The 22,053-nt window shown below is 41.6% G+C and overlaps 1 protein-coding gene across 1 annotated transcript; it reads right to left on the bottom strand.

Annotated features, from left to right (window-relative positions):
* Positions 1-2,093: 2,093 nt before the first annotated feature.
* On the bottom strand, positions 2,094-21,485 carry Ccdc68 (coiled-coil domain containing 68). Its single transcript, XM_051163223.1, has 10 exons — positions 21,259-21,485; positions 20,071-20,157; positions 16,848-16,982; positions 15,428-15,553; positions 14,696-14,824; positions 9,510-9,592; positions 7,917-8,022; positions 6,879-6,962; positions 4,338-4,414; positions 2,094-2,151 (listed from the first exon to the last, which is right to left on the bottom strand). The coding sequence occupies exons 1-10, from the start codon at positions 21,406-21,408 to the stop codon at positions 2,094-2,096; spliced, it is 1,035 nt and encodes a 344-aa protein (XP_051019180.1). The 5' UTR covers positions 21,409-21,485.
* Between the last annotated feature and the right edge of the window lie 568 nt (positions 21,486-22,053).

The raw sequence follows: 22,053 nt of genomic DNA, 5'->3' as shown, positions 1-22,053 counted from the left end.
TTCTGAATTCCACTGCTACCAGGAACGCACATGGTACATCTATATACATGCAGGCAAAACATTCAGACACATGCAGTCAAATGAATGAATCTAAAAATTAATTTAGAAAATCTAGCAAACAGTAGACATGTTAGCAAAAACACTATAATTTTAGTTATGCAACATTCCCCGGACTGCAGTACCTGAATAGACCTATAAATACATGTACATGCCTTTAAATACTTAAAGGGTAACATACTTTACATGAAAACTGGACAGAGTGGAGGCATCTTTCCTGAGAGAATGATCAAAGGACTAAGGAAAAGTTTCCTTTTGTGCCACCGTACTAGCTAGTTTTATGTCAGCTTGACACAAGCTAGAGTCATCAGACAAGAGGAAGCCTCTTAATTAGTGATCAATGGGAGAGAGCATAGCACATCGTGTGTGCCATCCCTGGGCTTGTGGTCCTGTTCAGAAGCCCCACAAGGAGACCATCAAGGACAGCAGATCTGGACCCAGGGGTGGGGGTGGGGGGTGCTGCACAAACTGTTGCACCAACCAAGGACAATGCATTTAGTAAACCCCCTGTTCAGATCTAGCCAATGGACAGCTCATTTCCCAGGGTTATGAGGAGAGCAGGGACTGCCTCTGACATGAACTCTTGTGGCCCTGATTTGATCACTCCCCCTTAGTGGGGAGGGCCAGTGGGCACACAGAGGAAGGGGAAGTGGGTCCCCTTCTGTTAGAGCTCTAGGGTGGGGAGCGAGGTGGAAGAGAGAAGGAAGGTAGGAATAGGAAGATACAAGTGAGGGGATATCAATCAGGATGTAAACTGAAAAAACTAAAATAAAATTTAAAAAACAAATAAAAAAGCCAGTGAGCAAGCATGCTGAGCAAGCCACGAGCAGTAAACCAGTAAGCAGCACCCTCCATGGCCTCTGCATCAGCTCCTGCCTCCAGGTTACTGCCCTTCCTGAGTTCCTAGCCTGACTTCCTCCAATGATAAACAGCGATGTGGAAGTGTAAGCCAACAAAACAAAACAAAACCCAGACCAAAAACCCTTCTTCTCCAACTTGGTTTGAGCATGGTGTTTTATCACAGCGATAGTAACCCAAACTAAGAGAGTGACAAAGTCTCTCTCTCTCTCTTTATTCAACAGACACATGGTCTGCTTTCTGAGAGTCAGCATTTCTGAGGTTAGAGTTTGGTTTTACATATAGCACTCAAAAGCCTCACCTTACATGAAGGCACACAACAGAATTTGAGCACACTTTCACAAAAACACCAGGCATAAGATCCCAGCTCAGAACTATAAATGGATTCTTTGTGGCTTGGAGAACAGCCATTGTCCCGTCGCACTGTACTGTTTACATTACCATGGAGACCCCTGGTAACGGCACTGTGCTCTGTCATTTTACCTAATTATTTTAGATAATATTAATATCAGGAAGAAAAGAAGTAACAAAGCAAAATACACCACTTGCAGTCATTTGTGTGTGTGTGTGTGTGTGTGTGTGTGTGTGTGTGTGTGTGTGTGGTTTTCCTCTAGCAGAAAACAAAGGCCTTCTAAAGCGACACAAGGCAACCAGGCTGCCATAATTCCAACCTCAAAGGCCAGCATTTGGTGTCAAATGAGTCTAGAAAAATCTACTCCTTCCTCTTCACATCAACTTGTAGAGACCAATTCTCTTAAAAACAAGGCAGGAGATGAAACTATGTCAAAGTGAGATATTTATTATCTAAAAGCTAAATTAAACCACACCAGTCATTCGTATATGTTACACACTCCTTTTTCCTTGTCCATATAAAAACCACTAGCAAAGGTCAAATCCGACAACCTTAAAGGAGTCCACGTAGGAAAATATTTGAAGATATAGATTCGGACTTTATTTTCTTAGGTTTAAAGCAGAATTCACCGTCCATGTGGGAAAGGTCAGAAGACATTTGTTGAACTGCCTGCGACATCACCTTCCTGTGATGTCACTGACACATAATAAGGAACATTGAAATAAATACTGGCATGATGCTGTTTTAACTTGGGAGCTGAAACTGCATTTCAAGGAATAAGTAAGATCGTCACAGTCCTTCTCTCTCAGAGCTTCACGCAGCCAGCTCATTTCCGTAGCCGAATCAACATCAGGTAGGGAGAAGCACCTTCAGTCTTCAATTCGCTGTAGAAAAGACGACAGGAATTATCAAAGACCAAAGCGGGACCAGGTATAGTCTAGTAATACAATTAGCATACTATCGTTATCTAAGGAGAGGCCTAATTGAGGCAGGCCTCAACTACCACCAGACCCCAAGAGACAGCCACTAATAGATCTATTCTGATGGATTCCCCATGGGATATAGTGAAGTCGTATCAGAAAGGCGTTTATCATCAACAATTTCATCTAGGTTGAATTGAGCAAGAGTGAGGTGGAGTAGTGAGAAGGCAGAGTTGGCGCCTTTCCACGTGGAGGAACTATGCAGCAAAGTAAACTTAGGATGGGAAAGGTCAAAACATCTGTCCCCTAAGTGCTTCAGTTCTGCCTGTTCTTCAGGCCTGAACTCCTTCCTTCCCATCTGAGTACAGAATTTAAACTATACGTATATGCGCATATGTATACATGTGCACATCTATATATGTATGCATGTGTTTTGTAACAATATAGACCCTTAACTCAAACATATCACCTTTTGTATACAGCATAAGAAACATCTCTGTGCTGTTTAGGGGGTAAAGTCTTTTGTGTACATAGTGAGACATAAGATAGAACTAGATCTTGGGAGAAATCTGATTGATTTATTCAGACAAGTTTTACATGTCATCTCCCTCAAGTTATAATTCCATTGTATACTGGAAAATCCAGGCTTAACTTACCAAACCATGTTGCAATGACATTCTTAAAGCAGCTAGACAATTCTCTTTTACCCTTAACACTGGAACGTGTATGTTTAAAAGAACATAAGGTGTCCAGTGTCAACATTTCAGTCAGGAAGTTGCTACTAGTCGATTTTTTTTCCAAGTTTTAGAAAGAAAAAAAAAAACTTTTTAATGGTCTAATCCTGAGCTGTTAATTAATTGTACCTAAAATACATTGCCAAATAAATCATTGTTTCCAGCATATCGCCTCTATACCAGCCAAACTTTCAGCATTCAATGCCACGTCATTGTAAAGGGATGCATACATCCAGCACTTCCTCCACAGCCCCACCCAGGCTCTGTTCCCTCTAGAGTCAACGCCACTTGACTGTGACATGATGCTCACCAAGTTCTAGGCAACAACACCGAGCATCCACTCTTCTCCAGGAAAAGCTGGCTTCCTCTTTAAGTGCCTCTAGGGCTTAATATTTTTTTTTTTTTTTCTTTTTAGAAGTTGCAGTGTTGGTGACCAATAAGTTGAGAATTTCGCACCTGGAGATCTGCGAGGCATCTCTACTCCCTAATTATGCACATCATTAGCAAACTGAATCATTGTTGCTAGGAGTTTTGAAGAGACAGATGAAATCTGTCTGAATTCCTAGACTAATGTTAATCATAGCAAGTCTGATTTTCCACCTCAGGCCTGTGCCCCGGAGTCTCGGAAAATGGGCTCCTTCCCTAGGGACTAGACAGTGGAATTCAAAAGCAGCTAGAACAGGAAGTTTTTAATCACTTTCTAAACGACACATGTAATTACAGGCTATGCTTTCTCTTAAGTGATCATTTCTTAAAGCTTATGGAAATGAGACTTGAGTCCGGATTCAAATTCTGATTCAGCCAACAACAATAAATATCATACACAAAGAAATCTGTCTGGCTCTAAGTATCATTTTGATTGCTTCCTTGGGTGGTTATCACCACTTGAAATCATCGGTTGGTAGCTGGGAGTTGTTGAAGTTACATGTTCTTAGTAGTACAGAAAATAAAAAGAAATAACAGGACACGGTCCTTTCCTCGGAATGTTTACAATCCTTTTGATTGAGAGCTGGCATGAAAAAATCTAGTAAGTACTAACAAGTCATGATTAAAACATCCATTAATGGCACAAAGAACGGAGCAGCTGGGAAGGAAGGAGAATAGAGAAAAATTTATGTGCAAGGCTTGAGGAAAGTTGTGAAGTTAAGTTTGGGCTTGGCTTAAGGCAGAGAAGTAGGGGTGGGGCATAGAAACACGTGTTTATTTAGTAGGTATTAATATGTCCAGCCTCACGTGCTCAGGGGTGTGTAATACGGACAGCTCTGGACAATATTTGGGTGAGAGGTGTATGGTGGTTAATCTTCATCATCAACCTGATGGGTTTGAGATCACCTAGGAGATACACCTCTGAGGGTGTCTTTAAGGGGGAGACAGAATTTCAGGTGGAAGATGGGACTGAAGGGGGAAAGACCTTACCTTGTAGACACAGCCTTAGATACTGATATCCTAGGAGGTTGCGTCCAATGTGCCACCTTGGTTTTAAGTTCTTTATTCTAAAATTGGAAGCCATAAGGTACAGAGATCAGACAGCAAATCCACACATTACCTACACCCTCAGTGGTTTTGCTCTGCTCTTCACCTGCCTCAAGCCTATAGAATGATTCTGTTGTGGTTATTTTATTAGAACCAAGGGGCACAATATGTAAATGTACCCTGAAAAGTATATAATGTACCAAAGGGTTAAAATATAGTACCCTGAGATTCAGCCTTTGAACTATTTGAGTTTACAAAGATTCTTTTTCATAGGCAAATGAAAACAATCTTAGTGATACAGATGGCACATGTGTTTATATGTATTTTACACATTAAATATACATATACCTACACATGCATTTATCTGATCACCTACATGAATATTGGAGTTAGTCACAATCTTTAGAGTCAAGTACACTCAATTGCAGTGTCTGCCATCTGTCGAGTGAGTTGGTTTGGATGAGAATGGCCCCCACAGGCTAATATTTGAATGTTTGGTTTCCAGTTGATGAACTATTCAGAAAGGATAGAATGTGTGCCCTTTTTGGAAGAAGTGAGTCACTGAGGGTGGGCTTTGAGGTTTCAAAAGCTCATGCCAGACCAAATCTCACTTGGCCTTCTGCCTACAGATCAGAATGTAAGCTCTCAGCTACTGCTCTACCATGCCAGCCCTCCCACCTTCCAGAACAATCTCCACCATCATGAACATGGACTAGTCATGCCAGCAAGCCTCCAGGTATATACTTTCATCTTAAAGCTGCTCTTGGTGTCTCTTCACACTAGAATAATACTCAAGGCACTGAGCAACTTTAAACAAATGTCTTATCATCTCTGAATTTCATCACTTTCAATACGTAAAAATAAACAAACAATAACTTTCTCCTAGAGCAGCTTTGAAATTGAACATGCACAAAGTCTTGAGTTCCATCCCAAGCAGCTAATATACCTTAGACAGGCCTATAATCTCAACCCTCAGGGGGAGGCAGTGTCAGGACCTCAGAAATTCAACGCCATCCTTGGCTGTGTAGAATGTCAGGGCCAGTTAGTTATAAGGCTTAGGCTTCTAAAGCTCCAGAGTGCTGACAAGGAAAACATTTATCTACTGAAGAAAGTAAAATTTCAGTTTCTAAAGACCAGGGTTCAGTAGTACTTGGAAAATCTAGGAAAATACTGAAAGGTATTGTCACATCTTAGGAAGATCCTGTAGTCAACTACCATGTTTCCATGATGGGTTCATGTCCCCACTAGATGGGTCAACCATCCCTGCTGAAAACGGAAGACAAAGGCAGGATGTGATGGAAAGAGACACACTTTCTTGGTCCCACTACTGGACCTCAAAGATAACTAAATCAATGCACAGCATCTAGGATAAATTATGATGAAGTTACTGGATGACAAAAATCTTCTTGGAGGGACTCCACTTTTGGAGGGCTTTCCTGTACTTCCTGTGAAACAGATGGAATCTACCACAAAAAGCCAGGAATGGTTTTACAGAAGAGAAAATGAGTGGATGAGAACAAAACCATGTCTTATCACAGAAAATTAAAACATGTTGCTTATGTTTTTTATTTTGTTTTTAATTAGAGATTAAATAACATTTAACTTAATTTAACATTTAATTTAAAAATGGTTCTTCACCATGAATTGTTAAGTCAAATCTAACAAAAGTGGAGGAATTTAATGCAATTATAAAATTACTTTAAGATTTTTTAAGTCAGTTTTTTGCATAGCTGTCATGTGAGAAGCTCTTGATTCTACAGTCATAGAGAATCTTCTACTGTGAAGGAAAGCTAACCCACACCACTTCTCCAACCAATTCCCAAGAAAAGCCTCTCATTTTACAGAGTTTTAAGAGCCCCGAAAAGCACAACAATTTCAGCTGACTTTGGGATTGTAATTAAGCCCAGAGGCAAAGCTAGGGAGCTGGGATGGATGTGGGTGAAAAGGACATCACATGTCAGGGGGAAGCATGGGGACAAGAAGTCAGGAAGCCCCACGTTGTGCCTGGAGAACACACAAGAGCAGCCTGGACCCAGCCTTGGCCCAACGTGTATGATCATCATCTGTCTGGCCATACAGTCAGTATCCAGGCACAGTGTGGGTGAACCTTTAACATTTATGTTGTATGTAAAGATAATAATAATAATAACAATAATAATAAATATAATATGTTTGTTCAATAATGATTTAGTCACAAATTTAATAGTTATTGAAAGTAAGCTATAATTTCTCATGCATATGCACTGAAAAAGATACCTTCATAAACACCAGGGCACGTGTAACATAGAGACACTGAGACACAGCCAAACACAATTTTACACACAAACACATTCAAAGTCAGACAGGCACAGAATCATGCACAAGCACATGCATATGCTTGTGTATGCTTGTGGTAATGCATGATTTACACACAGGCATACACTTAAATATATATGTCCAGGCATGTACCAATACTGAAACATAGAGCACAGATTCTGTTCTTACCTGGGCTTCAAGTGTGTTGACCTTTTCTTTCAAGGTTTCAATTTTTTTATCTTGTTCCTTTAAAGTATGTTTTAGTCCTTCCATCTACAAATAGGACGAACAATTGGGAAATCTTGTCAGGCCATGGGGTGTAGTTACAAAAGTGAGGCATTATACAGCTCTCTGTGGTCAAGTGATGGTCATCAAATAAAAAGATGCAATCCCGCAGCATGAGCAGAGCCAGTAGGCCACTTAAGATCACAAGACAAATTGGCACCCAGGGAGGAAAGCACCAGATGATGCCACTCTTCATTTCCCTCTATAGGAGAAGTGTGCCTACAGGAAAATGCAGCAGAAGGCTGCAGCAGGTACCCTGTGTCTCACCCTGCAGAAGAACTCACTGAGGAAGAGCACAGACTGGTCCCTGCTCTAAAATAGCCCCCTAGATTCACTGTTTATGACTATGTAACAGTCAAGTCGGCTTGTACCTGGGATCCCAGCTATCCAGGAAGCAGAAGCAGGAGGATTCCAAGTTCAAAGCCAGCCTGGGCTGCATAGCAGCTCCCACACTATCATGATCAATTAAGCAAGACCCTATATCAAGGATCAAGGTAAAACAGGGCAACTGCTACAGCTCAGTGCGACAGCACTTAGCTAGCATGTGCAAGGCATAGTGGATCCACAGTACTAAAAAAAAAAAAAAAAAAAAAAAAAAAAAAATTTAAATCACACACAACCCAAACCTGATTAGGTAAGAAAGGTTTGAATCTCTTAATGTACAAAGTCTTCCATATGACAGTGCGCAACATCTGACTCAGAACATGTACACTTGTACAAAAATCACTGAAATACCTAAAGAGCAGATAAGCTCAGTTTTTCAAACTCTCTTCTAGAACCTGACAATGTGTTGACGTTATAGGTAAGAGAAGCCCGGAGCCAGGTTGCCTGAGAAACAGAAACGATGCATCAGTGAGAAGGCGAGCCGCGGAGCTTAGCCTGCCAAAGTGTCCAGGTCCAGTCTTTGCACTGCAGACCTGCAAATGGCCCTGTGACTCTGACCTCCTGGATGGTGCTGTACAGGTTCTGGTGCTGGGAGTGAATCACAAACTGCAGGTGACAGATCTGCTCCTGGAGGGTGGAAATCTCCATCTGAAGATCCCGGCAGCTGAGAAGGAATGCAAAGGAGGAGGGAGTGGAGGGTTTTATTTATTTATTGCGACACCAGCCCTACCCTCCTGCTGTTGAGCCTTGTGTGGGTAAGATGCCAGGAATAAGCGGACCACCAAAGAATCATGGGGGAAGGATAGGCCTGTGCTCTGCTTGTGTAGGAACTTGAATGAGATAGCCATTGAGGTCAAAAGCTGCTTTCTGGGTGGGGAAATGGATCAGTGGTTACAAGTACTTGCCCTGCAATCACAAGGACCTGAATTTGCATTCCCCGGACGCATGTAAAGCTACATGTGGTAGCCAGCATCGATAATCCCAGGATTTCTACAGCAAGTATCCGTTAGTCCAAGACTAACAAATACTTAGATGTTCAAAGCCAGTGTTTTCGGCATATGCATAGGGGAACAGGAGGCTTGGGTTCCATAACATGGTCCGTTAAAGGACCCAGTCTCCAGCAGAAACACAAACCTTGGTCTTTCTCTTAGAGAGAGGCAGTGGGAGTTAACATGTTGGTGGGCAGAGGATGGTTGAACTAAGTTGCTGACCTAAAGTATGCGTTATGTTGACATCAGAGAATACCATGACTATGGTAAGTTTATAATCAAAAGTATAAGAAAAAGACCCACAGGAACTGTGACATGAATCAGGACCTAACATTCCAGAAGATTCCCTAAGAGCAACTGAGCATGACAGCTTCTGTGATGACCACAGTCCCTCCCCCGGAACTAGGGCCGAGAGAGATCAAGTTGAAAATTATGGACGAGCCAGCCAGCCCAACAAATGAAGGTTGCTTCCATAGAGCTTCTTTCACTCTCTGTAGAGTCTGAAGAGTGCCAGACTATCATAGCTTCACCTGGTGACAGGCCAGAGTGATGTACACTGTTGAAGATACCCACTCGCTCACAGGGATGAGGATAAAGCACAGAGGATAAAGACACCTCCAGCATCTCTGAGTAAATGGAGAAGGATAGACTCACTCTTCGGAAGAATGAGCTCTCCCAGTGGGTCTCCAGGACCCTCCTGTACTCTGCTCCCCCGCCCCCCCCCCCGCCATCCCTGCTAGGTGAGAAACAGGATGCACGTCTGCTAATCCTAGGAGTGTGCCATCCCTTCTCCCTGCATTTGTCCTATTTCCTCTACTTCCCTTAGGCCAGTGGTTCTCAACCCGTGGGTTATGACCCCATTGGGGTTCATATATTAGGTATCCTGCTTTTCGTGTTTGTGTGTGTGTGTGTGTGTGTGTGTGTGTGTGTGTGTGTGTGTGTGTGTTATAGCAGTAGCAAAATTACACTTATGAAGTAGCAATGAAATAATTTTATGGATGGGGGTGTCACCACAATATGACGGGCTGTCCTAAAGCGTTGCAGCACGAGGAAGGTTGAGAACCACTGCCCTAGGTATATAAAACCTACCTGCCAGCATCCCTGCACACCCGCAAACAGAAACGCTATCAGAGTCTGCTTTTCAGGAGGTAGATTCTCAAACCTTTTGGAATGCGCAGCACTGGACTTGAGTTGTAGCAGCTTGCTTTCCAAACACAATTTTCTCTCTAAGAGTATTTTCTTTTCCTAGGAGAGAAAAAAAAAAAAAAAAAGATTTTGTGTGTGTGTGTGTGTGTGTGTGTGTGTGTGTGTGTGTGTGTGTGTGTGTGCGCGCGCGTGCGTAGGGCTGCACAGACCTGCTTGCAAACTTTTTGCAATAGATGTGTCTTGTGATACGAGAAATATGGCCTGCTCTCCAGAGCTCATTTCATCTGAGCAGTTACAGTGTGCCACCAGGAAGCTTGGCCTGGGCCAAGCCCTCCGTGTTGTAAAAGGAAATCTATACTGCGTCATGAGTACTGTTCAAGGCGTGCGTGGTTCTGCACGTGGTTAATGCTAGCACTCTGGATGTAGAGACTGGAGTATCAGGACCAGCTGTTGCTACCTAGCAAGTTCCAGGTCAGCGTGGGCTGCATGAGACCCTATCTAAGAATAAATAAAAGTCTTCATAACTTACTCATTTAGCCTGAATGAAAGCACTTGCTCCTTCTCAGCCCACTGCCAAAATGCAGCCCTACACTTGCAACCTTGCCCACCCACTTTCCCAGTGCCACCTGGAGTACGAAGCCTGCAGGGCCTCTCCTGATGTGAGCTCCCTTCCCTTCTGCACCTGCCTCTTTGCCACATTAGGAGAGCTGCTGGTATCCAAGGACACCACTGCACATACGTTGATGCTTCTACCTGTTCTCACAGCATCTGTCCTCACTTAGTAAAGCGGTAAATGTATGCTTAATGAGGGATCGAGGACACAAATGTTAAAACTACTTTCTAATGAGGATGCAGGAGAAACTACAGGACAGGAAGAATATCTTTTAAAATGCCATGATTTAATATTAAACCACATTGTTCAACCCAAGGGGAAACTGACAAGTCCATGAAAGGGCTTGGGAAACCGGAGTTTGACTTGCTGCTTAGTGCTATATGTTAGGGGAACCAGAAAAGGCTACAAAAGAGGCAAAAACTGGAATTGGCAGCATGGGCAGAGTGGACTGGGAATGCTTCAGAATCACTGCCTGCCACAGCATGTGCGTTGACACCGCACAAAGAGTGCTCTATAGCTGAACCCAGAAACCCCCTGCCATACACTGGTCTGGTTTTAAAGCTTTGGCCAAGGTTTTAACCTCTCTGGACCTTATAAGAAACTTTGGCGAAAACTTGAAAACAGAAGTGATCTACAGCACGGGTGTTCTTTAATGGCACGCTGGGTCACTGTTCAATAATGGGATGCAACAGTTATTCAGTCGTTCCAGACAATTTTCCTATCTTACTTTATTATTTAGAGATCAGAACCCTGCTTCTCTGAAGTTGCATGCTATACTTAGAGATTTTTATTGTGTTTTGGTTTTGTTTTTGAGATTAAGTCTCTTGAGGCACAGACTGGCCCTGAACTCACTATATAGCTAAAATTGGCTTTAAACTCAACATCTCCGTTTCTCAGCCTCCATACTACTGATATGATAGGTGTGATTTTCCACACTAAATTTAATTTGTAAATTTCTATCTGGTAGAAGATAATTATAAAGATCATTGTCTTAAAGAATATTAATTAGATACACCTAGACTGGTAAAACATGCCTGTATCCTGTCCATTCCATGCGCACAGCACCCAATGCCTATAAACAACTTATATAAACAAACTTCCAAAATTAGTAATGAATTGGATAAAAAAGCAATCATTCTCTAATTGTATGAGCCACAGTTTTAGCTATGTTTCTATCACTAGAGTGAAGCTAGCACGGAATAAGTGGAGACAACATGTGTGGGATGAGACGTTTCCTACTTGTTTCCCTGACAGACATTTGGATTTCAGTATACAGTAACTGAAAAGTATCAATTACTTCATATACTGTGTGAGCTGCTACTTTTAATTATGGTGACTTATTTAAATTATTTTCTTAGAGCAATCTTCCTCACAGAAGTTATTCAATATTAACCTTTTCCATGTTAGACTTAAGTGTCCTTAAGTAATTTCTGAGAGATGTTAGACGTGTCTTGAGGCTGAAGCTGATGCACGGATTCTCCAAGAACCAATGTCACACGCCATGTAGTATGATTTGTAGGGTCTGGAGAACATGTATAGGGCAAATGTTCCTCCCAGGGGCCTTTGTCTTGATTAATGAATGCTCGTGGCCAGAGCCAGAGACTGGGCATATAAGAATGTGTTCTGCCCTGGCCACAGCTCTTGTATACACCATGGGATCCTCATGAACTCCTTTTTGTCAGCACAGAAAACACACACTTCACCGCAGTGCATTGCTCAAGCATATAACACCTCGCTATGGGTACCAGTTCTACCTCTGAGAGTTCAAGATTTCCCATCACTGTCCCTCAAAGTGGACCCGACACAGATCTAGGATATTGTAAGTGCTAACATATGAATGCCTTAACAACCAGGAATATAATCTTTTTTTTAAAAAAATAGTTGCATTTTTATTTACTTCTTGTGTGTATACACATGTGCCACCGCATACGTGTAGCAGTCAGGTGACAGTTCGTGGGAAGGCGTTATCTCCTTCCACCATATGTGTTTTAGGGATCCAACTCAGGCTGGCAGGCACATTTACCTGTTTCGCCATCTCTTTAGCCACAGAACATATTCTTTATCTCACGTTAGAAAACAGCTGGGTATAATAGGAAGGTTACAAAATAGAAATGGGAGATTATGAAATGGTTTCCTGGTTGTTCCATCCTCATTTATAGAAAAACGATGAGGAAGTAGGTGGTCTCCGCAGTGCCTTTGAGCCCTGAGATTCTAGTGGAGCGCTAGCAATGACACTGGCAAACAAATGTGAACCAGCAGAACCGCACTGCTGGCAAAAGGAACATATGCCATGCTAAAATGCTCTTACAGGGCGTTTCTGCTAGCTTCTTGCTGTGTGTTCGGAATTCATTCTCACCGCATTCATGATTAAAAGGGGACAGATGGTGGGGGCTTTAAGTAATGTGTTCATTACCAGACCTCACAGCGCTAATGGCTATTTAGTGGAGCAAGGCCTTGCTCAAGTGAGTTGCAAATGAATCCTTCTCAGGGAGCAGCCACTGCTAGGGCTGTATCTGTCAGCCTTTCTGGGGATGTGCACTTTCCATCATCTCTTCCCATTTGAACTTGCATCCGCCCCCACTGAAACAGAAGGGTCAGCAGCTCTCTATTACTCCAATACTAATTCCCCACCCAAGAAATTTCCATCCAGTCTCTCTTCTCATTACCTCCTGAGCTCAAGAAGGTGCCACCAGGCTGTGCTGCTTATTTTACTTATTTCCACACACGTTTGGAAAAGATGAAATAACGTCAGGCTAAATATGTTTTACAGTAACAGTTTGCACATCGCTCCTCTATTTAATTGTTATTTGCTTTCACTAATCCCACTAACCAGAGACTCTAAGAGGCCCCACGTAGCTCCCCCTGAACAGGGAATTTGGAGGTTTGTTTCCTGGCCTTCTTGAGCATGGCATCTTGTCTACTTACTGCATCACAGAGCTCTGAAAGAGAGTCGCAATTATTGGTCAGCATCAATGTTCCTGGATTCACTGGCCGACCTTAAGTGGGCTTACAGCTTTTGAAAAAGACCCTTAGAAGAATTAAAAATGGGAAATATGGAAAGTTCCTTAGACTCAGCACAATCCAGTTATATACACTGAAATCCTCACGAAGAGTGATTATTTCCAGTTCGTTCACAAGTATCAGTATATCTCCCGTGCCTGGTTGTGTGCAGCACGCGCGTGTAGCACATGGTAGGTACTCAGATATCTTGAAATAAGAGCACTCTACACACCCAGGGGTCGGACAAGGGCTTGCCTCGCGTACAGAACTCCTTGAGTTGCTAGCAGAGGGTCTTTCTTTCCACTGTTCTTTTGTTAAGAACACACCCATAGGTGGCCACTAAACTGACTCTGGGCCTCAGAGATTGTGCTATCAATCCTAATGTCCCATCTCAAGTTGTTTCATCATTTGCTTGGTTAGATAATTCTCTTTGCTCTACAGAACTGTCTTTCTTCCCTTAATGCCAACAGGTAGTAGCACACTGTCTTAGGCCCTCAGATTATTCACTGCAAGATAAGATATTCAACACTATCGGGCACTCAACTAATACTGCAGTTCTTCCAATTATAAACTGGCATGCTGGCATGAGCAAACTGCCAAGGATGATTTAGTGACTCTGGGAATGACAAGAGTGGCCCGTGGCATAGTACAGACGTCGGTGAATCCTACTATTATTAGGACCTGTTATATAGGCGCTCATGCCATATTTCTGATTCCCTTCATTAGGACTATACATTTAATAGTCACAGTGTTATCAAATTGTACATTATTGGAATATATTTTAAACTAATTAAATTTCCTTTGGTCAGAAACCTGCATAGTACAGAAAGGTACTGCTCAGGAAGTGATAGTTCGCTAATGGCAAAACCCCAGGAAAATGCAAACAAGGGAAAGCTGAGTAGATTTGGGGCCAATCCAGGAATATAATGAGTGAGAGGATGAGAGAGACATAAGTTACAAGAAGCCTAAGATTATATTCTCATCCACTCACACCTTGGTTTCTGAGATGCTCATTTTTTTTTTTTTTTTTTTTTTGCTAATAAAAGAGCATAATCCTTATTTTGTCTGAATTCTGAATTCAAAGGCACTATTTAAATTTATATGATTTTTATTGGCATGTGTAGGCTAACCTTTGGAAGCTATTCAATGAGACTTCCAATTTTTCTTCCACTGCTCTTCTGGAAATAGACCTTTTGAGAGTTCTAATAGCCACAGTTTTCTCACAGATTTTGTAGCCACTGTTTTTTTTAATAAACTCAAAGTGGCCGTGGACTGCTAAAAAGAATGGATACTATATTGACTCTAATATATCTACGTGCTAAATTACAGGCAGCCACTCTGCTACTGCTCCAAACAGAGGAACTCTGTGACTTAACCCACTATTTCATTCCCAGCCCATCAAACGCACACATGGACCTCAAGGAGAAATCAGGCAGCTAATAACTGCAGAACAGGTCACAGGAAATGTGTAAGGGGAAAAGCAGAATTGTGAAGCACCACCCACAAAGCCTCACTCCAAGGAAGACTTCTGACGTGTCATTCTATTTCCCTTGTCAGGAGGAAATATCTTCACTTCTCTGGGGACTTACATTTTCCATCCTCTGAACACGGTTCTCCAGCCCTATGATTTGAACATGCTTTTCTTCAAGTGTTTCTGAGAGTTCACTTAGATTTTTATCATGTTGCTTTAATGTCTGCTCTTTTTCAAGGTTGTTGGCCTGTGGTCAGAAAACAAACAAACAAACAAAAACAAAACAGAACAAAACAAAAAAGGTTGCTAGACTCTTGTTTTCATTATTTATCTAGAACAAAATATAACGTCTTGTATTGCTAATTAAAAGTGTTTTCTTTCTTATCAGAAAATGTCCTAAAAGCAGGGCCATTACCTCCACTGTATCCCAAGGTTACTTGTTAGATGTGAAGCTGGAGCTGAAAGGTCAGTCCTAGATGTGTCCCCGTTAGGGAGGGGTCTTCAGCTAACTTCCAGTATAGTACGCATGCACATTCCTGTGCTCACATAAAACACAGGTCTAAATGGCTCAGTAAGAAATGAGTGTGTATCTGGCCCTGAAAACACTAGGTAAGCCTTTTTGCCAGGTCACTCAGGTTAGAGCTGAGCCCCTAATGCTAGCACACATACACCTGTTCCTGTAGGTCACACCATCCACACGGTGCATAACCAGGCCTCATATGGCTAGGTGGGGCTGAGTTCTCCCATTCATGAGCTGCAGCTGGAGATATATATATATATATATATACACACACACACACACACACACACACACACACACACACACACACACACATATGGATGTATATACCTGAAGTAAATGTTTACTGTCCTTATGCCTTCTCTTCATGTCTTCAGACTGTGTTTGGTAGTTATCAAATAATCTCTGGGCCACGTTTCTCAATGCTGCTGCTCCTGCTTCTCTGGAAGCTTCTAGCTAGAAAAATAAATAAATAAATAAAGTCACCCTGCATGTTTAGACATTTCCGATAAAAAGAGGTAAAAGGAGAACAGTTGTGTGGCCAATTAAAAGCAGTCCCTAATCATGATTTCCATCCTTATAGATAATTTATGGGAGAGAAGTTGCTGGTGTTGAGTAAGAGCCAAGCGTTAAAGGCTGAAGTCTCTGGTAGGGCACAGGACATGGGCATGTGCCATGGTCAAGCCAAACCAGAGCACTCTGCACACCTATGGTTGGCACATGGAGAAAGCACCCTGTCAGTATACTTAGTGGCTGCTTTTAATCGAAACTTCTATTGCAGAGAGCTGCATTTGTCAGTACGTTCTGGACACTGGTGAAAGACATGGGACAAGACTGGAGTAGTAAGAGAAATAAAGCTCAAGCGTCAGCCTTTCAAGGATATAAGCTAAATAAATGACAAAGAGTGTCTGCTGAGATTTATGTACCAAGGTAATCATTGTGAAGCCTCATACAAAAGAAACCCAAGGGCGAAATATAAAGCACTCAACAACAGATTAATTAGAAAACTGATGAGGCATGTGATAATAATGGTTGGAATCAATATTTGGGATTGGGGGTATGTGTGCATGTTTTCATGTGCACAGATGTGTGAGTGTAGATGCACAATTCGTACACACATAAGGAGGTCTGAAGTCAACCTTGTGCCGGGTGGCCCTTCCTCAGGGACCTTGTCTTCCCACCCCGCCCCCCCCCCCTTAAGATGGAGTTTCTTGGTATGTCCTAAAGCTCGCAGATCAGGCCAGAATGTCTGGTCAGCAGCTCCATGGATCCTCCTGCCTCCGTATCTTGAGCACTGGGATTGCAAGCACATGCCTTGATGGGTAGCTTTCTCTGTTGGAGAAGGAGCACTTAGCTGACTAAGGTATCTCCCTAGCTCTGATAGTTCTTAAAGATGCAAAGTATTTTAGAAAGGCACTGTGGTAAAAACAGCAAGGTAGCCTGAGATCTCTCCCCTGAATAAATGTGTAAGTACACAGTACAGCACCATTAGCTGTAGGTGTGATGTCACATGGGATACTGGCAGAACTTGCTACTTTTTCATAACTGAAACTTTATAGCCATAGACCTTCAGAAGATTTCATCAGTACTAAAAGTCATCTCTAAAAGAAAACAGCAAGATTTAATTTGTATTGCATCCCAACAGTTTGGCCGTGTGTCTGCATATAATGGTCTTCTGCATGTGAGTGGGTGCCTGCCAGTCTGTGTGACCTATGGATGCTAACTGCCTATGAGCAGCTAGCATTCATACCTTGATTTGCAACACTTCATTCTCTTTGTTCATTTCTAGGAGCTGCTGATCTTTCCTTCTCATGTTTTCCATGAGCAAGTCCAAACAGGTGGGGTCTGTTGTAGAAGCTGAGCCATTCTGAATCTTCCCAGTTCTCTGAAGTGAAAAACAAAACAAAACAAAACAAAACAAAAAAACACAGAAACCATCGAGCTGATGATCCCTTCCTTTGTGAACAGGGGCCGCAGTGATTATCATTCGCTATGTGAGCCAAAGAGAATTCAGGCCAGCAAAAATAACTCTTTGAAATCTCAACTTTTGATGGTTAATTCTAGATAAATGAGCTAGCTTCTGTGTCTGTGCCGATTTAAACATAGTCTTATAAGAATATACATCCTTTGTGCCTTTTCTATTTCCTACAGCTTTAAAAATATTGTTAAGTATGTTGTACATACCAAGCAACAACCATGAGGCTAGATTAATTAAGGCCATACCTATAAATATGTTTTTGCTTAAAGGGAATTGGATCTGATAACATCCCATGTTAATGGTGTTTCCTTGCAATCACTTCATATTGAATTTCTAATCAGAGATATTGGAATAGGGTGCCACAGCAATGTAATCTTGTGCAGAGCCATACTCCTCGAAAATACACCTGGAACACACAGTTCATCTAGAACCCTGGGCATATGAGGTGAAGAGGAAAGTGGAAAACAGCTTAGCCCACTAGTTTCACAGATGTGGACACTGACCAGCAGAGCCGACATTTATGCAAATAAAGCCAAGAGCTCATGACACAGACCTCTAGATCATCACTCGCACTGCCTGCTCTTTCACGTCATTTCATGGCGGATAGAAATGCTCTCTTGCAACTCCACGTACCCTGTGGCTTTGATAACAATTTCTCTTTGTTAAGCAGCTATTATACACAATGTCATGTCTTCAATGTCATATACACTTCTTTCCCTGGGTGCACAAAATAGAAGAAAGCGCTATACTCTTTAGAGAAGTGAGGAAACTTAAAATTAGAGTTTTGTATACTCAAGTGTGCTAGTTTGGTTTTTGCTGCTGCGAAACAAAATGTCACTCTGATCGTAAGCAACTTGGAAGAGGGAAGAACGTATGTCGTGTAACTTCCAGGTCGGTCACTGAGGGATGCCAGTGAAGGGTCTGGTGTGGGAGCTGGAAGCTATGGAGGAGCATCGCATGCTGGCTCATTCACACACCCAAGCACGCCAGCTTTCCTAGACAGCCCAGGGCCACCTGTCCATGAAATGGTTCTACCCACCATGGCCCGAGCCTTGCTACATCAACTGAAAACCAGGACAACCCCACACACAGACAAATCTGATCTGGGCACTCCTTCAGTTGAGTCCCCTGTCTCGGGTGATTCCGGGCTGTTTCAAGTTGACAGTTAAAGCTAAAGTTGCACCTACATAAATAACCACGGGACCAGATTTAGAGTGTTGCTAACAGCCAATCTTATAATTTTCCTAGTACAATAAACTACCTGTACTCCAGAAATAAAAACTAAGCACATGATGTATCTACAGTAACTTGGCCTTTCCTTTTCTGGCTCAGGCCCCATACATACCTTCCCTGACAATATATGGATATATACTAGTGAGTAATTGACAGACTCTTACAGAAGGTAAATTACTGGCTGTGGTTGATGGTTGTAAACGACTAGATCAGTGTTCTCCTAGGAGTAGTTGATGGCAAAGAGCTGCAGATTCTTAATGTACATTAAGAGCACCATGGACAAGCCCCAGCATGAGTACTAGGATGCCCCAATAAACCTTAGCACTACCATCTCTGCAAAAAGAAAAGCTGCAGATTCCAGGTCAGGAGGTCTGGGTGGAAGCCTAGACAATCCAAACCTTATAATATAATATAATATAATATAATATAATATAATATAATATAATATAATATAATAAAATAATATGTGATAATAATATATAATAATAATAATATAGTATAATATAATCATAATAGGAAGCCTATGGAGATGCTACTGCCAGGCCAGCAGCCCCCACTTTACACGTTAACAAGACCTTCCATCACAGCAGCACCATGTCCTCTCCATTCATGCAGAGATACTTCTAGCAAGGTCAGCAAAATCTCTACGTCAGTGTTTCCAGTAGCCACTGGCCAGTTCTTGGTTTACATGGACAGCACTGGGCAGTTGCTCCTTTCACCCAGCCTCAGGAATCCATCCTCTATTGCTTTTCCTCCTAATTATCCACCATCTATTTCAACCTCTGTGATGGTTTTTCTTCTTGCACAAACACAAGCTTCGAGAAGTTTATCACTATGCATTTAGGTCACCTATCATCTCTGTGTACACTCACTTGCTTTAAAATCCTCTCCACTGTCAAAACTATTGTTCTTTTATTATTTATTCTGGAGATGAAGTCTTACTATCTGAACTAGGCAGGTCTTGCACTCTTGCCCTCCTGCTCAATGTTAAACCCAGCTCTAGTTTCAGACAGTTACCAACCATAATGCCCCAGTTCTATATTTGCAGCCTGAATCTTCTAACCCAGATTAGTACCCTCAGATCTAAAATCCTATGTCTACCCACTGATAGAGTTCTAGAAGACAACTTAACACCACCAAAATGATTTTTTAAAATCTTATCTTCTTTGCCATACCTCTACATAATCCTTATCTGCTTGGGTTTGGAGCACTTGCACTAGCTGAGGGTGTTTATGTAGCATTCACTACTCTCTCATGTACTGAGTGGCTATGATTTATAGTGAGTAATGCTGATGAGATGCACATGTTCCTGATGATATTTAATTTGGTAGTTTGTGCTCAAAGAGGTTTGCTCAAACTTAAGTACACCAAGATGCTTTGAAATCAGAGAAAGGCGCCTAAGCTTATTGATTCACTGTCAGTTGCCCCATCCCAGGGCAGGCTTGCAAGCTCGCCCTTTCAACCCTGAAACATGCTGCTGCCATGTATTCTCCTTGGTCTGACATTCTGTCATATAATTCATAATTATGTTTAGTTTGCAATGTCCCAGCAAGGTCTGGCCAGTCTGATCTGATCCTTCTAATGATATTCCTGATGAGCAATGCCATACACAGAGGCACTAACCAGCTTTAGATGTTAGACACACATGAAATACTTTATCACTCAACTCCATGGCTGGCAAAGCTGACTAAATAGAAATCTAAGTGGCTTTTTGTTAATTTTCAGAAACGACGCAAGTAATGGATCTTGATGCATTTGTTACCTCTGTGTCTAGTTTGTGACTGGCATTGCTGTGTCCTTCTTCATCTTTAAACATGTGATTTCGGATCTTTTCCAGGGTAGTTCGGATCTGGAGGAGAAAAAAATTAGTTAATTTGTTTTACAAGGCATTTAATTCCAAATGCATTTTTCTTTCTTTATACCAGCTATGGGGTACCTTTTTTATACATATACCCTGATGTCAGATTGAAATATTAGCCTCCAACCTAAATTATGTTTAGGTTCATATTGTTTGGAGTAATGAAAATAAGTGTTTCTCATTTTTTTCAGATAAGCCTAAAATATGACAAACTTAATTAACATTATACTAGAAAATAATTTAGTAATTAGTACCTTAAAACTGTGCATTTTGTTCGTCTTTATCTATAATTCAGTACTAATTTAATGTTTAGTAATTACTATAAGACAATTTAGTAATCATTACAAAATGATTACTATATAGTAATTACCACAAAATAATTGCTATTAAGTAACTACTACAGAAAAATCACTAAGACATGATCATATAAACTTATGCTGAAATTTGAGCATCACTCTTTCTGACCTGTGGAATTATGAGACAGTCCAACATAATTTAATTAGCTGATCTGATAAAATTACAAGCTATAAATGTCAGAATTCTTCTATGTGGTGTAATAGGCAGTTTATGTGAACATCTTTTGTTAGTTCTTTTTGTAGTGGATTCTCATAAGTTACATTTTTAGTGAAGTCACTTTCCCAGGAGGAGGAGGAGGAGGAGTCACTGGCAGTAGCTAGCTGGAGTTGTGCTTAGGGACAGGGCAAGGAAAAAGCTGGAATCAACAGGAAGCATAAACATCTAGTGGGGGGCAGAATTCAAGCACCCACCAGGGAAGGCTATAAAACAGCAGGAAATCTAGCGGTGAATGGTGGGCTGCGAATTAAATGCTGACAGGTGTTCCGAACCCTGCTGGCCTTTATTCAGTTTTACTGAATGGAGAAAGTAATTTTACTTCACATGTAGGCTCAGGTTTATATCCTAAAGAAAAGCGACTAGCCATGATTAAATCTAAGCTGTCTACTACGCCAAGTCAGGCAAGGTTCACTCCTTTTCTCATACACTGTATGGCTGAGGAAACAAAGGCCACCAATCAATACTGGTGCTTATCCTAAAATACCTGTGTCGTGTAGATGGTGTCTGGTGCCCTCATACCTTTCTCACATACTCGGTTTCTTCAATAATGTGAGCTGGCGTAGATCCATACAAGACAGAGTCGTCTTCTGTCTTACTTCTTGGGGGAACTTCTGTTGTCACTGTTACAGTTGTCATGATGAATTCTGGCTTTAGGAAAACACAAATCATCTCAGCAGAACAACATAAAGGAGTTTCATCATAATTAAAAGCTTTAGTACCAAATGTTTAGTATCATCTTAGACTGAAAAATCTCAAGAGTGGCCCCCCAGTTTACTCATTTTATGTTATAGCATACTGCCAGAGTTTAATAAATGTCTGCAAAACTATAAATACAGTTATAATCAAACTGTATTGTGTGAGTATCCTGCAGAAACTCTATAAAGGCTGTTTATTAAAGGACTCTGTAATGGAAAATAATGGAAGAAGTCTAAATGCACACAAATAGGATTGGAAGTAGTTTATTGTTATGGAGTAATCTTTACATCGTGTGACTCGATACTGAATGAACATTTAACATCATGGTTTTGTCTTTTTTTAAAATGTAGAGAACATGAATGAAGAGAAATATCTGTCTTGCAACGTTGACAAAGTAAGTTTCAGATCAGCCTGGGCTTAGGTGAGCTCCTGCCTAACACACACACACACACACACACACACGCACGCACGCACACACATGCATGCACGCACGCACGCACTCACGCACTCACGCACGCACACACACACGGTGGATTCTGGTAGAGTAATGGTCACACTCCTGGTGTTCAGGCTGTGTCTCTCAATATCAAATCCTTCTGCGGAGAAGCTAGAAATTCT

This window comes from Acomys russatus, chromosome 20 (genome assembly GCF_903995435.1).
Source record: "Acomys russatus chromosome 20, mAcoRus1.1, whole genome shotgun sequence".
In the NCBI taxonomy this organism is placed as follows: domain Eukaryota; kingdom Metazoa; phylum Chordata; class Mammalia; order Rodentia; family Muridae; genus Acomys; species Acomys russatus.
Note: the sequence above shows the minus strand (reverse complement) of the source record. Positions and strands in the feature narration are given on the sequence as shown.